We start from the raw sequence: 17,466 nt of genomic DNA, 5'->3' as shown, positions 1-17,466 counted from the left end.
TAAATGGCTAATTGCAATTATTTTCTGAAGAGGAAAAAATACTAAGTGCACCTTTTTAAGTTTATTTTTCTCCAGGACTCCATGTGGTGACACATATATGGAATATTCGTAATAAAGCCACCAAAATGAAAATATGAGGAATAAAATTCAATACTGATGTGTCTTCTAAATTTTCTTAATCCACTTGTCACTGACAGGTGTGGCAAACTGTTAATTTCGGACCCTTTATATAGCCTAAACTCAGGGTTGGTTAGGTTACTTTAAAAAAAGTATCCCACTACAGTTGTGAATTTGCCATTTTTTTTAGATGTCAAAGAATTTCTACATTTGGTGACATTTCAAAACATACATTAACTACAGCAAAACCAGTGTGACACATGTGAAGACATCTTTTTATCAACATTTCTGTGAAATGTTTATCTAAATATAACATAATATACGATTTATAGTTACATCTAATGTTAGAATTACTAGTAATTTGAATGTGTGTGTGTGTGTGTGTGACTGTATGTTTATGCGTGTGTGTGCATGTTTGCAAACAAGATACAGTCCCAGTGGGAGACAAAAAAGTATGTAAGAGTATGGGAAAGAGGTCAAATGTAAGTGAAGTGAAACAAATCTACACAATATAATGTGTAAAGCCAAAATTGATTCCCAGGTCAAAATTAACCCACAAACGCAGAAGATGTAACACATTTTTAAATGTTACATCTCTTAAACAATTTTATTTAAAAAATCTTTAAAGAAAAATTAAAAAAAAAAGAAAAGAAAAAAAAATTATGAATATTTTGATAGTCTTGACAAAGCCACAAAGTCTGATTCCCGTACTAAAAACTATATGGTGTTTAAAAATTATTTTCTACCTCTCCTGGGTCAAAAATGACCCGAGTGCAATAGGAGTGTTAAGAAGCGAAAATATAAGATAGTTACTATTTGTTAACATTTTAGGTCACTAAATCATCCCATACTCCCATTTGTGCAATATCAGTTTTGATAACTTAGCTGTTATTTTGAAATGCTGAAAAATTTTGTAATAAAGAATGACTAGGTGTGTCCAAATGTAACGGTTACAGTATTATTGTACGAGTCACAGAATGACAGCAATATATGTGACACTATCAAGTAAGAACAACTAGCCCTAACCATAACCTAACCCAACCCTAACGAGACCTAAGCTTAACCCCAAGCTTCTGAAAATGGGCGAAAATGATCTGGACAGCTTATCAGATGGATTCACTACTTATCCCAAATGAACTAAAATAAAACCAATATCTTAAAGACTTTAGAATCAATGTGAAGATGGATTAAATGAGCAGCATTACCCTGCTGATTAACGTGTGGAACAGGATGAGAACTGATGGCGTGTAGACAATGAGATGAGCTGGTAAATGCTTGAAAGCAAAATCAGGTGTCACATGGCAAAGACATTTGGTTCCACTCTGCTGCATCTTTTAATGTCAGTAAGGATGCACTGATACCACTTTTTCTCTTCCGATCCAATTCCAATATCGGAAATCTCAGTATCGGCCGATACCGATCCCAAGCCGATACCAGTGTTGTTTTTTTGCATAATCAGTTTAGAATATAACATAATTTTATGTTATTCTTATTTTTTTTTTTAAATGTTTCAACTTGCATCTGGACTTTAAAGGATTCAGATCTCTTTTTTTGTTCAATTTAGTTGTAAGACATCAGTCCAATTTTCATTCACACAGTTATTTTTTGGAACCCATTCAACTTTTGAAATATTGTTATAAATTGTGAACAAATACTAATGATGACTAATAATAATAATAATATATTGTTATTAATATTACTATTATTATTATTGACTTTTAATTTTAAATACAACAGTAATATATTTAAATTGTGAACTTTTTAAACCCTCGTGCTTTTATTTTGACATTCTGAACTCTTCAGGAAGTCCTGTATGTGTCTGTTTGTAGGCAAGTTCACAGTAGTTTAATTCGCTTATTCAAATTCTGGTAAAATGCACCTCTGGTGCTGTTCTAAATGCATATTATAAGTGAACCGAACTATTGAGCATCTACATCTGAGATGTTGTTCATGAGTAGCGCTCAAATATTGCGCACCGCTACGAAGGCTAAAAATATCCGCGAGTGCATCACCAGCCTGTGAGTGAGTTTATGTCAACAGAGCAGCACCATTCACTAACGTGCTGGCACTGCGCATACTATATATTTACTTATTAAACACAGCCTTTTGTGATTCACAGAGCTATCGCACATCTTCAAGTGGCTTTGAATAAGATGCACGAGTCATATGTACTACGTCAATGAGTGTTTTTATGGTTCTTTTATGTCATTTTTGGAGCTTGACAGTAACGAACATGACTAACACACAGTATCGGATTTGGATCGGGCTCGTCGGACCGATACATGATCCGTCTAAAAGCTTCAGTATCGGAGCCGATACTGATCCAAGTATTGGATCGGTGCATCCCTAAATGTCAGCGGCATTGTTTATTCCGCATGATAATTTGGATTCTTTAGGATATAAATCTCATCATGACTGCCCTTTCCACTATTGCTTGTATTAGTCTGTGTGATTTACATAAACCCAAAATATATTCCACTCAAAACACGGAATAAGAAGTTAATCAAGCAGATCTACAAGTAACCCAAATATCTGTCAGTGGAAACTAAAATATACAAACCTAGTATAAGGTCAGGTGAACTATTCAGCTAGCCTATTTAACCCTTGTGCATCAATTTAAAAAAGTTACTCAGAGGTCCTTAGAGGACAAAAATGTCCACGTCAAAAAACTGCCGTAATAATATTATATATTTTTGACCCTTTAAATGCCAGTTTGTTTACATAATGCCACTGTTGTTTTTTTTACTTACACACACACACAAAACACACTCTGATATCCATACCAACACACCCACACAATTTTAGTTGCATCCTTTATTCAATTGGCCTGCAGTGCTCTATAATACAGCAAACAGAAAACAGGAAAAAAGCATGTATTTGTCCATAGGCTAAACATGAGGAAAAATGGCGCAATCTGGTGGAAAATATTAAAAATGTAAATTTTGAAGCCATGGCTCCGGAATGAAAGCATAATAACATAGAATTCATGATTTTATGCTTTAATGGCACTGGGATCAAATATTGGGTTTCAATGGGGACATTTTTGTCCTGAAGGTCCTGAGTGTAACTATTTTGTGTACACAGTGTATTATAGATGTATTATAGGAACTGAGGTTGAAATATCAAAATTCCCCCCAAAATACACACCTTTGTCAAAATTTATGCTGTTGGCGTTAACACAGCCAAAATGATCGAAAAAACAAAAATGAAAAAGACAAAAATGTCCTGAATGTTGCACAAGGGTTAAAACAGGATGTGAGCACCTGCACTCTTACCACAGGCACAGTACACTTCTGAATGACACACAACATCTGGTTTTATGTGAGGGAATAAACTGAGGGAAATAAGATTTAACATTTTCTGTTACACTTATCTACTTTATTCACCAAACTACAAACAAACACCCTGAATGAACATTGCGTATGCTTAAGCAGAGCTCTTAAGTTTCTCTCCATCCCCACATCAGCAAGAATACATCACATTTAGAGAGACAATACTGATCTAATATAACCCGTTTTTAAAAGACTTTATTAGGACATAATAATGCAAACAAACTACATTAGATTGGATCCAAAGTGTTTTCACACGTTAACACGTCTTTTTCTCACCATCCAACTAAACATCATCACTTCACAATAATTGCACGATTTAAGATTTAAAATATAGGTGCAAAACTGTCTGTTGTATATCTAAATTATAAAATGATGGCATTAAAATGTTGAATTAACCGCGCAGATGTGTCCTAAGCTGCTAACTGCATTAGCTCATCTCGCTTATGTACCCGAGATGAATCCTTCAGTAAAATATGTCCATGTTATATTTGAAATCAAAGAAAAACGTTCAAAATAGAGTTCATTTCGATTCATTTATTACGAACAAAACCTCTTTTTTTTCGCTCTTGAATGACATGAGAGTAAAAAAAGAACATGACAGGAAATGCCTCGCGCGCTATCACTAACCTAAATTACTTTAAAAAACACTCTAAGAGTGTCGATTTAAATCACCGAAACCCTTCAACTGCAACCAAACGCCGATGTAAACGATACCGAGACTAAAAAGGCGATGTTTGTTAGATAGGATATCGTTAAAGTGAGAGAAACTTACCCATAATATTGATGTTCAAGTGCCGCTTCAGACCCTATCGTTCGCTGGCAGCAATATTCCCCTTGAAGCCACTTCCGCAAAATGCAGCTACGGCAGCGATGTACAAACGTGTCAAATGAATGGAGGATGTTTACGCAAAGTACGTGTCCCAACTTTGGTGAATAGCCAGTCAAATCAATAACTCTCGCGATATGCAGCACGCACACCTCCCACAAGAAAGATGACCATAAAGAGAGATAAATAAATTAGGTATTTTATTCATAATTAGACCATTCTATAATTCCAGATTTATTTATTTTTTCAGCTTAAAGAAGTTTATGGCTGGTAGGCCTTGGCCAACACTCAGTATATCACTGTACAATTTAACCCTGTAATGCACCCGTTATGAACGCAGTGTCTAAGGGTAAACTTTGAGTTAATCTTTTAACATAAAAGACATGCAACTAAAAAAAAAAAAAAAAAAAAAAAAAAAAAAAAAAGTGGGTGGTTGGGTGGGCGTGGAGTTCTTTTACACGCACACGCGACAATTACAATTAATTAAAGGTTTTTAATTTATTTAAATATTTTATAGTGTAATTGAGTCTTGTTTGGTGCTTTCAGAAATGAACATTAAATTATGTACCTCTTGGATTTAGTAAAGTTATAAAAATGCAAACAGTGGATCCTCAAAAAACAATGAAAAACCAAGCAAATTAAGCAAATGTTCAGAGACATTTACACGTCTTCCCAATATATATATATATATATATATATATATATATATATATATATATATATATATATATATATATATATATAATATAATATAATATAATATAATATAATATATATATATATATATATATATATATATATATATAATATAATATAATATATATATATATTATATTATATTATATTATATTATATTATATATATATATATATATATATATATATATATATATATATATATATAATATAATATAATATATATATTATATTATATTATATTATATATATATATATATATATATATATATATATATATATATATATATATATATACACACTGGTGGCCAAAAGTATGGAATAATGTACAGATTTAGCTGTTATGGAAAGAAATTAGTACTTTTATTCACCAAAGTGGCATTCAGTGTATAGTCAGGACATTAATAACATGAAAAATTACTATTACAATTTAAAAAAAAAAAAAAAAATTAACTACTTAAACTACTTCAAAGAGTTCTCATCAAAAAATCCTCCACGTGCAGCAATGACAGCTTTGCAGATCCTTGGCATTCTAGCTGTCAGTTTGTCCAGATACTCAGGTGACGTTTCATCCCACACTTCCTGTAGCACTTGCCATAGATGTGGCTGTCTTGTCGGGCACTTCTCACGCACCTTACAGTCTATAACACTCTTTTCCAATTATCTGCTGTCCAATGTCTGTGTCTCTTTGCCCACTCTAACCTTTTCTTTTTGTTTTTCTGTTTCAAAAGTGTCTTTTTCTTTGCAATTCTTCCCATAAGGCCTGCACCCCTGAGTCTTCTCTTTACTGTTGTACATGAAACTGGTGTTGAGTGGGTAGAATTCAATGAAGCTGTCAGCTGAGGACATGTGAGGCATCTATTTCTCAAACTAGAGACTCTGATGTACTTATCCTCTTGTTTAGTTGTACATCTGGGCCTTCCACATCTCTTTCTGTCCTTGTTAGAGACAGTTGTCCTTTGTCTTTGAAGACTGTAGTGTACACCTTTGTATGAAATCTCCAGTTTTTTGGCAATTTCAAGCATTGTATAGCCTTCATTCCTCAAAACAATGATTGACTGATGAGTTTCTAGAGAAAGCTGTTTCTTTTTTTGTCATTTTTGACCTAATATTGACCTTAAGACATGCTAGTCTGTTGTATACTGTGGCAACTCAAAAACAAACACAAAGACAATGTTAAGCTTCATTTAATGAACCAAATAGCTTTCAACTGTTTGATATAATGGCAAGTGATTTTCTAGTACCAAATTAGCAATTTAGCATGATTACTCAAGGATAAGGTGTTGGAGTGATGGCTGCTGGAAATGGGGCCTGTCTAGATTTGATCAAAAATGACTTTTTTTCAAATAGTGATGGTGCTGTTTTTACATCAGTAATGTCCTGACTATACTTTGTGATCAGTTGAATGCCACTTTGGTGAATTAAAGTACCAGTTTCCTTCCGAAATAGCAAAATATGTACATTATTCCAAACTTCTGGCCGCCAGTGTATATATAAAGTAACAGAAAGTGCAGTTTTAAGTTTTATGAAACTTTAAAAAAAAATGTAACGGTACTTTACGTCTATGTTTATTATTATTTTTATTTTACGTCTAATGCAGACTCTTGTTTTGGAAGCATAACGTCACGCATGCGCAATGTGTGTTGTGGACAGCGCCATGTTTCAGTTAAAGCATGTTTCCAAATCATCACTGCTGTCACCGCACATGAGCTAACATTAACCGGTAAGGTCACGCAGTAAGGTAATTTTTACTTTTAACAGTTATAATAATAAATCCTAGATATATCCTTACCAATACGAATGCTATCAAATGATTCTTTAAGACTGTCTTAATGTTAAAGTAAGTGATCATATGTTGACACGCAGAAAGGCAGTCATGAGCTCAAGTCCCGGTCCGGGATCCTCTGCACCCTTCACACTCACCGGCAGCCTGCAGAGACTCTTCAGCCATGTGAGGATTGAGAATTTAGTGGCTGGACTCAGTGGAGGGGTGGTGTCCACACTTGTGCTGCATCCACTGGATCTGGTCAAAATCAGGTTTGCAGGTATGTTTTTAAAACCAATATCTATTTAAATGTGTCTATTAAACTTATTTAAATGTACCTGGTGATGTACTTGGTGGACAGTTTATAATGCTACACTGATTAGTAGTTCATACACACTGAAAACAACATGTTACCAGTCAAAGGTTTGGACACACCTACTTATTCTTTAACATTACTATTCGTATTAAATTAGCTACAGTATATTATGATTTACTATTTTGTTGGTTGCTTTTCTTTCACTACAAAAATCCAGCTTATCCATTTAATAATAATAATAATAATAATAATAGCATGTTAACACATTAAAACACAAGTCATTAGATTGAAAGGTCTTTAATAGGGTTGCACCAATATATCGGCTGCTGATTTTAGATATCAACCAATTGGTAAGCATGAAAACTCCAAATGAAAAAAAATAAATAGTTTATTTATAATTAATTAGTAACACACTTTGTAAGAACTCTGTGAATGATGGGTGGCCTGGGTAGCTCAGCGAGTATTGACGCTGACTACCACCCGTGGAGTCACGAGCTCGAATCCACGGTGTGCTGAGTGACTCCAGCCAGGTCTCCTAAGCAACCAAATTGGCCCGGTTGCTAGAGAGGGTAGAGTCACATGGGGTAACCTCCTCGTGATCGCGATTAGTGGTTCTCGCTCTCAATGGGGCGCGTTGTAAGTTGTGCGTGGATCGCGGAGAGTAGCATGAGCCTCCACGTGCTGGGAGTCTCCGCGGTGTCATGCACAACAAGCCACGTGATAAGATGCACAAGGAAACTGAGACTTGTCCTCCGCCACCCGGATTGAGTTGAGTAACCGCGCCACCACGAGGACCTACTAAGTAGTGGGAATTGGGCATTCCAAATTGGGGAGAAAAGGGGATAAATAAAAAAGAACCCTGTGAATGCACAATCCAGAGGTAATAATAGCCACAATATGTTGAATGGCTTCTACCTATAGGCTACTTGATTAGGTAAATTATCCAGAACGCTTTAAAACCAGCATATTTTGACTTCAAAAATATCGAAAATTATATATATGGGAAATTAGATCAGTTGGAAAATATTCTGTTATTCTTAGAACAGTTAATAAATCAGGGGCCTGGGTAGCTCAGTGGTAAAATACGCTGGCTACCACCCCTGGAGTTCGCTAGTTTGAATCCCAGGGCGTGCTGAGTGACTCCACCCAGGTCTCCTAAGCAACCAAATTGGCCTGGTTGCTAGGGAGGGTAGAGTCACATGGGGTAACCTCCTCGTGGTCGCTATAATGTGGTTAGTTCTCGGTGGGGCGCGTGGTGAGTTGAGCGCGGATGTCTCCGTGGCAACGCGCTCAACAAGCCACGTGATAAGACGCGCGGGTTGATGGTCTCAGATGCGGAGGCAACTTGGATTCATCCTCCACCACCCAGATTGAGGCGAATCGCTACGCTACGTGGGAATTGGGCATTCCAAATTGGGTAAAAAAGGGGAGAAAAAATAATAATAATAATCTTTTGTACCTCTTATACATTTGTTATGTATTCCTAAGTAAACCAGTGATCTGATGACAAAATAAGGTAAGTGACAAAATATCGGTATCGATGTGAAACAAATTCAGCCAAGTGTGTCCAAACATTTGACATACAGAAATATGAGATATGTCCATGTGTGAACATATAAAATTAAACTTCACACATTTAAGCATACATATTCAAATTCCTCTAGTATTTGGGAAAATATGTTACATATATGAATACAGCCATTTTCGTAGTATTTTTATGTACAGTATATGTTGCATATGTTGCTTTTTTATATCAGCGGAAACCATATATGAACATATATGTAATGTGTTTTGCATATATTGTCAGATAATAAAACTTTAAAATAAGTTTAGAGTAGGATTAATCTGTGCTTTAAAAGCATTTTATAATTATATAATGCTTAACAGATCAGTGGTTCATATGCAATTAAGATAAATGAAAATGAATGAGTTAACATTTCATTACATTTTTAACTATTTGAATGAACTGTTAAACATTATGGACTGTTATGTATTGTAATTAAGGTTTTACCAAATCTATTTAAATATACAGTACTTTGTGATAATGGCAAGTTATTGCAATAAATTGTCAAATAAATTGATCAGTCTATTGATCGGATTTACAGACTTGTCAGTGCTTTCTTGCATCATTTGAAAAAATAAAATAAAAATTGCCTAGTATAACAGAGGTCATGCAGTGTGAAATGTCAAACATTGACTGTTCAAACTTTTGACTGTATTGCAGTGAGTGATGGACTTGAAGTGAGACCGAAATACAGTGGAATCCTGCAGTGCATGAGAAGCGTCTGGCACCAGGAGGGTCTCCGGGGGCTTTACCAAGGCGTCACCCCGAATATCTGGGGTGCTGGAGCCTCATGGGGACTTTATTTCTTCTTGTATGTATTTTACTTCCTGTAGTCAACACAGTATAGAGTTTATATTTATGTTCAGCATCTTTGTATAATGACTTCTTCTTTTTTTTTTTTTTTTTTTACCTGTAGCTACAATGCAATCAAAGCGCACAGGAAAGAGGGGAGACAGACAGAGCTGAGCTCCACTGAGCACTTACTGTCAGCCGCTTCAGCAGGTCAGTACAGAGTATTTAAGAATCTTCCTCTATTTGCATGTGCTTATTTATTTTCCCAATCAGTCACAGTGATAAAGACGCTGACAAAGTTTCAACACGGGTCATTCTAATCAATCTAGCCAGATAAACTGGATCATAACAAATGAGCCTTAGTTTTGCAGTTGATTGGTTCTTTTTAAGTCTGAAAGACATGAACTCTGGTGCACTGTAGAGCATCTCAAATATGCCAGATATGTGAGATTCTGATTATCTCAAAGTGAACTACATATCTGGGAGACTAGGACCAGCTATCCATTTCACAACTAGGTTAAATGGTGGTTAAATTACCACAGTGTCGGGTTGCATCGACTTTCCTGTACAGCTGCATTTCATGTCTGAATGTTCATTAATCATACTAGAATGGGTGCTTCTTGCCTAGACAGCTTTGTCACAATACATTTGATCATGAAAAGCTTTTTTGGCATTGATTTAAAGGATGCTATATAATCTAAAGCAAAGAACTCTTGTTCAGCTTGTTGAAAGAGTATGGGTTTCTCAGGACATCTCTTGTGACTAACTAATTCCATTAGAGACGTTCTTCATTTCTTTTAAAATGACTCACCATGAGCCATTAAACCGGAATAATGCCTCTTTTCATATGGATAGAATTCCCCCAGTCCTGGATAAGTTGGAGATAAAGGGGAATTTTAAAATCAGAAACCTGGAAAAGTCCTGGAAAAGTCTCAATCATGACAATTATTTTTCTTGTCATGATTTCATCGGCTAGAAATTGCTCATTGTGAGTGCAATCTCTTTAAAATTGTAATGAGATTAACATTTGGAAGCACACAATTTTCTGGAATGGCTTTGTGTGGCATAGCATTAAGATTTGTCTTAACTGGAATTACTGGAACAGCCAGACCCATTAATTATTAACCGTTAATTACATTTCGATAAAGTTAAAGACAAACATTGCATTCTTTGGAATAGCATGCTTCAATGAACGTTCACAATAAGACCAAGAAAGTGTATTACGGAAGTAATAAGGCCAGTTTTGATTTCATACTGACTCGAAACAAGTGCTGACATGTTACTTTTATTAGGTGCCATAACGCTTTGCCTGACCAACCCAATCTGGGTGACCAAAACTCGCCTTGTTCTGCAGTACAGCACGGATCCAACTAAGAAGCAGTACAAGGGAATGACGGATGCTCTCGTGAAAATCTACCGCTATGAAGGGATCGCAGGACTCTATCGGGTATGAAAGGTTTTCATTTGAAAGGGTTTTTATAGGCCTTAATGAAGGGTGCCGTTTAACAGGAATAGTTTTTGTTTGGTAATAGAGCATGTTATAGCAATTCCTTTTAGAGCCACTGGAGGTGCAATTGTATAAGGAAATTAGCAGCATCCTTGGGAATAAATGTTTTTGAGTGTGATTTGATTGCACACTGTTTTTTGTTTTTTTTTGGTACTTTTTTCTGTCCAGCTGAGTTAACTGTTTTGCTCAACAGGGGTTTGTCCCGGGTTTGTTTGGAACCTCCCATGGTGCACTGCAGTTCATGGCATATGAAAAGCTGAAAAGAGATTATAACAAATACAGAAAGATGCAATCAGAAGCTAAACTGGTTTGTATGAGCATGCCACACTTTGATGGTTCAAATATTTGGCTTTGTTCAGAATGGATTATTAGAATACTACATACAGTGCAGGATATACTGTATATTGCCAACTATTTAAAAAAAATAATATGTAAAACAGTAAATATTAAGCAACGATAAACACGTAAAACAGTAGAATGCTACATGTTTGTTATGTGACCTCATTACATTGCATGTTTTATTCAGTCAAGTTAACTCGGAAATAAAAAGTTATAGGAATAGTTCACCTAAAAATGAAAATTCTCTCATCATTTACTCACCCTAATTCAATCCCAGATGTGTGTGACCTTTATGTCTATGCAGAACACAAACAAAGATTTTTAGAAGAATATCTTAGCTCTGTAGGTCCATACAATGCATTTGAATGGTGACTAGAACTTTGAAGCTTCAAAAAGCACATAAATGCAGCATAAAAGTTATCCATACGACTCCAGTGGTTAAATCCATGTCTTCAGAAGCGACATGATAGGTGTGGATGGGAAACAGATCAATATTTAAGTCCTTTTTTACCATAAATCTACACTTTCTCACAAGAGGTCTTTCTTTGTGCATATCGCCACTTACTGGGCTGTTGTGCGGATATGATCTATTTATTATTTTCCTTTCCTTTATCCCTCCCTTTTTTCCTCCTTCCTGCCTAGTAGGTGGTGATATGCACAAAGAATGGGAATCGCCAAAAAACTCAGCCCTCTCGTGAATGTGCTGGTGAAAGTGTAGATTTATAGTAAAAAGGTCTTAAATATGAATCTGTTTCTCGCCCACACCTATCAAATAGTTTCTGAAGATATAGATTTAACCACTGGAGTCTAATGGATTACTTTTGATGCTGCCTTTATGTGCTTTTTGGACATTCAAAGTTCTGACCACCATTCATTTGCATTGTGAGGACCTACAGAGCTGAAATATTCTCCTACAAATTTTTGTTTGTGTTCTGCAGAAGAAATAAAGTCATATACATCTGGAATGGCATGAGAATGAGTAAATGATGAGAGGATTTTCATTTTCAGGTGAACTATTTCTTTCTTTCTTTCTTTCTTTTTTTTTTACCCACTATTGTCTAAAAATGTCAATAGAACTAGAACAGGTAGTATGCTAGTATGCTATTCTCAGCTTTGATGCCACTTTTTGGAAATAACATGCATGTTGCTCTTTCCAGAACCCATTGGAATATATTACCATGGCAGCTTTGTCCAAAATATTTGCAGTGGCTACAACATACCCATATCAGGTGATCCGAGCCCGCCTGCAAGATCAGCACAATAAGTATGACGGAGTTGTGGATGTCATCCGGAGAACATGGAGGTAAATCCTCTATAACAGCTTTAAAAGGAATGTTCCGGAAGGTTTTAATACAAATTAAGCTGTATTGACAGTATCTGTGACTTACTGTCAGTTACCACTGAAAATAATTTCAGTGCATTCCTCAGCTTAAAGAAACTATCAAAAATCACAGTAATGCACTTGCAATGGAAGTCTGTTAAAATACTGTAAACAGTGTTTCGAAAGTATAGTGGCACAACTAAAACATTGTATGTGTGAACGTGAAACTAAAGGGGGTCGCACACCGGACGTGTCTGGTGGACGACATGGCACGTTCTAAAATTCGAAACAACTGTTTTCAATGAAGGTACGCACACTGCCACCGCCACTCGGCATCTGTCGGCAGCGCCGGAGGCTGCTCAAATTTCTGCCGCGCCACGGAGCACAACTTGCATATTTTCCATTAAATTCAACACAAATCATTATTAAAGGACATAGATTATTTACTTTAGCGTTCTTCATTATTGAACAAGGGATAAACCGGTAATTTTTCTGTGTACTGTCTGCAACCTGAACCGCATCGTCGTGCCCAGTGTTTGATACCTGTGCTGTGTCGTAGCCATGATGTGGCGCTTCTTGTCCGGTGTGCGACCGCTTAATGTGATAAAATCGCTTACTGTGTCTGTGCAAAAATGACATTTTAGCTTTAACTTTAGCACGTACCTCTAACTTTAGGTTACCAGAATGGGACAGTTTACACCAGTAATTCCGTCTGTAACAAATAACTAGATGTTCATCCGCCTAGTAAAGTAGTGCCACCACTAATAGGACAATTTAGACAACTTTACAGCTTGAATAAGGAAATGTAATATAAGTGCTTAAACAAAAAATACAGGCTGTACAGTTCTGCTTTTAAACCCTCGGGGATGTCTTACATGCATATTGTATCCATGATTCGTCTCAAGCTGACTTATTAAACAATTTGGTGCAGTACGATATCTTTGCAGGTGCAGTTCATTTATAATACATAACCTGTCTCTCCTCCTCATCTTTAACCAGAAACGAGGGTCTATCTGGTTTCTATAAAGGCATGGTGCCCAATCTGATCCGAGTCACTCCGGCTTGCTGCATCACCTTTGTGGTCTATGAGAATGTTTCCCGTTTCCTCTTGGAACAGTGAAATCTGAAAACAGATGTGACTGCAGCGGAACGGTCTGACAGGGAGCTGAGCTGGACCTGGACCTGGGATGGGTCGCCCTGGCAACGTCATTTTTTGGCAAACATGATGGAGTAAAAAATATTAATAGATGAAGTTAACATGAGAATGCAAACACATGATGTCACAGAGTTCTAAGTGTAAGCTGTGTAACAGGAGTCACTGGTCCAGAAACTGATACTTGTGTGGTTTCTGTACACGTGAATCTGCAGGAAGAGGAGACATTACTTTACATTAAGTGAATATGGATACAATGGGAGTTATAGACTGTATTGTGACTTGATCAATTTTGTATGTTTTTGAAATAACTAAGCTATATTGAGACAAAGCCTATTCATCAGAGAAGTCCAACTTGTTTTATCTTATAAAACTGGGTAAAAATCAATTTAGGTTTTATTATTTTATGAAGAGAATAAGGGCTGGGCGATATATCAAATAAACATATATTTGTAATGATTGTGTTGGTGATATAAATGAAGCAACATTGTGGATATCTCAGTTAAATGCACTTTTTATTTAGTCATTAGGTTTAGTAGAACTTCCAAGTTTCACACATTCATTTTCATTTTTCATATATTCAAATGTTTAAGTAAAAGTATACGTAGGTAAATGTTGCTGTTCATTATGTATTGCTCCATTAGTGCATATAAATGGCAATTTCCATTCTTCCTCGTGTTCATTTTAAAACATGCCTTGGTGATTTTTAATTAGATTTTTCTAGATTTTGATTGTTTTATCTTAGTACGTGAAGCATTTTGAATCTAATTGCCAACACTGGGTGTTAAGTTGAAATGAAAATATATTTTTAAACCATTTTGGAGCAAATATGTATTTATCAGAATATATATGTATTGAGTATCGTTAAAAGGCTGGAAAAACAAAATATATATATATTGTTTTAGCTATACCGCCCAGCCCTAATGGTAATTCATCAATGAAAAATAAAAAAGAGTGAAAATGTTTGTTGTATGTGTACAGAAAGTGTGTACAGTCTAGTTCCCTAGTTTACATCCATGTTGCAGTTTTGCATGGAAATGTGTCAAAATGTCAAACCTAAACTCAGACTTTATCTCACATCAGATTTACTAAGTCTCACATTTCTGACTCATTGCTGACATTTGTGTTAAGGAGCTCAAAATATATGACCTTAAAATGTGTTGTGCTCTTACGCATTAATAACTAATGCTCTTTAAAACATATACAATATATTGACATGTTTTTTATTTTATTTATTTTTTACTTTAGCCTACCTGTTGAGGCTAAAGTTGTTAAACATAATTACAAAGTTTTTCATATGGAATATAAGATTCTACCGGGAAGGTTTGACCTATAACACTGTAAAAAAATAAAAATAAGTAAAAAATAAAAATCTTGTTTCAACTTAAAAAAAGTGTTCGTGCTTCCTAAGTTGTGTCAACTTAATAGGGAAGGTTGTTTAAACAAAAAGACATTAAGCTCATTTAACAAGCTATATTAAGTCAGCTTTATGTTCTAAGTAAACATAACTTTTTATGTTCAATCAACAATGACGTTGACAACTATCAAACACATCGAGTAAAAAGATGAGCTTTGAATTATTGCTACGTGGCAAATAACTGAACTTGACAAACACATCCAACAGCATAAAGAAGCAAACATTACAATTTTTTTAAAAGTAACACTGCAATTTGCAGAATTTATTTGTGCCGCAGTGCATGCTGGGAATCCAAATACATGAGCATATATGTTTTTCTAAGTTCAATAACTTATCACATGTTCAGCCAACAAAAACATGGATAATTGAGTTATCTCAACAAGATCAATTCAGGGCAGTTATACTAACTCTGCATTTTAAGTTATAATACCTAAAAGGCAAAATAATTTTTTACAGTGTATAAAACTTTGCACCAGTTAGTATGAGTAAAGAGTTTAACTACAGTACTATATAATGTGCATGTTACATGTTACAGCCTTTGGTTGTAAGTGTAGACCCTTGAGAGCACCGTTGAAATTAGTATCAAAATTTGGATTATATGGAAACACGTACACACTTGAAAGTGTGGCTGAAGTGTCCATTTACTTTTTTGGGATGACAGTATATTGATATTTATTCATTTGAAGGAGCTTTTATCCAAATAAACAATAGGACTAGAAGTGACTGAGTCATCCTAAAGAAAGCCATAACATAAAAAAGTGGCAAATCAAAGTTTCCCAGATAAGTACAAGATAGCAGAGTTAAATAATACAAAGGATTTTTTTTTAAAGGAACAGTTCACCCAAAAATGTAAATTCTCTCATCATTTACTCATCCTTATGCCATCCTGGATATGTATGACTTTCTTTCTTCAGCAGAATACAAATGAAGATTTTTAGAAGAATATATCAGCTCTTTTGGTCCATGCAATGCAAGTGAATGGGAAAATTTTGAAGCTTATAAGTCATCATAAAAGTAATCCATTAGACTCCAGTAGTTAATGTCTTTAGAAGCAATATGATAGGTGTGGGTGACAAACAGATCAATTCTTCTCCCTGCTCAGTCAATCTCCACTTTAACCTTTGTGTGATTTTTTCCCCCCAAACCATCTGAGTGCAAACCACACCCCACAGTCATGACTAAACCCTCAGGAGCGTTTTCATTGGTCATCTCAATCACTCAGTCACCTGTGAATACTTCAGACTCCAGAAAGATCGTCTACATGGTCTGTGATTGATATCAAGGAAACATATTTGTAAACTAATATTTATTAATATATTTCTTTTAACATAAATACTGTATATTGAGATTTTTAAATTATATTCATTTCCCATACATCTTCCCATAATAGGGTGGACATGTTATGCTTGACCACATATTACTAACACCACAAAATAAAGGAAAACATAAATAAAACAATAGAGTTATAAACTTCAAATAACTCAAAGTAATTTTGAAGAATGGCTGATGTCCACCTCCAGTGTGTGCGATGTAATTTCCTAACATACAGTATATCTTCAATGTAAGGTCATGGTATCATGACATAACAGGGTGCGCAATAAATCAAGGGACACACAAAAAACCTCCACTATCAGTGTTAAAATTACACATTAACCACAAATGAATACATGTTAGTGAGAGAATGTAACACTAACCTCTTAACTGTATGTGGGGGAAAAAACTAAAATCCAATTATTTAGCATTTATTGACATGCAGTTTTTGGGACATGAGGAAGTGACACAGTGCAATAGAAAAGAATTTCAGCTATTTAAAATGTAACTTTTAAGCCCACAGAAGTGTGTAACATTATAAAAAGTCTGTATTCATTTTAACAAGCCTATCAAAATTGTAATCGGGTGAAATTAAACAATATAAATACCACACACACTTGTAATGTGGACTTAAATGGCACAGAATTGTAGGAATGACCCATATTTACGGGCGTTCCTGTGCGAGTCGCTGCTTTACATTGAAAAACAGTGCAGACGGATGCAAAAACGCGTTCAGTTTGAACATCCCCTTCTAAACTTAAAATGAAAAATGCTTTAATACAACGACCAGAAAGAAGAGAGAAAGGGAGACAAAGGCTTAACATGAAATTAGTGTATTTCTCATTGGATTAATGTTGTTGTTTTAGCTGTAAATAGTGTTTATCATAAGGGATATGTAAGAAAAGAAGTGTTTTAACTAAACCTGTACTTTTGTACTTTTATTTTGAATTAATGCAGTAATCCAGTTTTTCTTACCTCTCTCTCTCTCTTCCAGAATGAGCTCTGACATAT

General features: G+C 35.2%; 2 protein-coding genes across 3 annotated transcripts in view; one reads left to right on the top strand and one right to left on the bottom strand.

The window, feature by feature from the left end:
- Nucleotides 1-6,598: 6,598 nt before the first annotated feature.
- On the top strand, nucleotides 6,599-14,996 carry slc25a32b (solute carrier family 25 member 32b). Of its 2 annotated transcripts, none has more exons than XM_051721123.1 (8): nucleotides 6,599-6,693; nucleotides 6,837-7,015; nucleotides 9,276-9,426; nucleotides 9,532-9,617; nucleotides 10,700-10,854; nucleotides 11,108-11,221; nucleotides 12,411-12,556; nucleotides 13,574-14,996. In XM_051721123.1, exons 2-8 carry the CDS (start codon nucleotides 6,847-6,849, stop codon nucleotides 13,692-13,694), a joined length of 942 nt encoding a protein of 313 aa, XP_051577083.1. In that variant the 5' UTR covers nucleotides 6,599-6,693; nucleotides 6,837-6,846; the 3' UTR covers nucleotides 13,695-14,996. The 2 variants fall into 2 exon arrangements, with proteins under 2 accessions (XP_051577083.1, XP_051577084.1); XM_051721124.1 differs by having other exon boundaries at nucleotides 6,623-6,711.
- Nucleotides 14,997-15,113: 117 nt separating this feature from the next.
- Nucleotides 15,114-17,466, bottom strand: part of cthrc1b (collagen triple helix repeat containing 1b) — an 18,373-nt gene continuing 16,020 nt past the window's right edge. The window contains exon 4 of the mRNA XM_051721125.1: nucleotides 15,114-17,466. This exon is cut by the window's right edge and continues 2,829 nt beyond it. The gene's annotated coding sequence lies outside the window, so the exon portion shown is untranslated.

Source organism: Myxocyprinus asiaticus, chromosome 16, assembly GCF_019703515.2.
Source record: "Myxocyprinus asiaticus isolate MX2 ecotype Aquarium Trade chromosome 16, UBuf_Myxa_2, whole genome shotgun sequence".
NCBI lineage: Eukaryota > Metazoa > Chordata > Actinopteri > Cypriniformes > Catostomidae > Myxocyprinus > Myxocyprinus asiaticus.
The sequence above is the reverse complement of the archived record's forward strand: the minus strand, read 5'-3'. Positions and strand labels throughout refer to the sequence as shown.

What these genes read in the sequence shown, in the direction of transcription:
- slc25a32b (XM_051721123.1), top strand. Translation starts at nt 6,847, where the DNA reads ATGAGCTCAAGTCCCGGTCCGGGATCCTCTGCACCCTTCACACTCACC. An exon ending in ACTGTCAGCCGCTTCAGCAG is followed by an intron (nt 9,618 to 10,699) that starts GTCAGTACAGAG and finishes TACTTTTATTAG; the next exon opens with GTGCCATAACGCTTTGCCTG. An exon ending in GGATCGCAGGACTCTATCGG is followed by an intron (nt 10,855 to 11,107) that starts GTATGAAAGGTT and finishes TTTGCTCAACAG; the next exon opens with GGGTTTGTCCCGGGTTTGTT.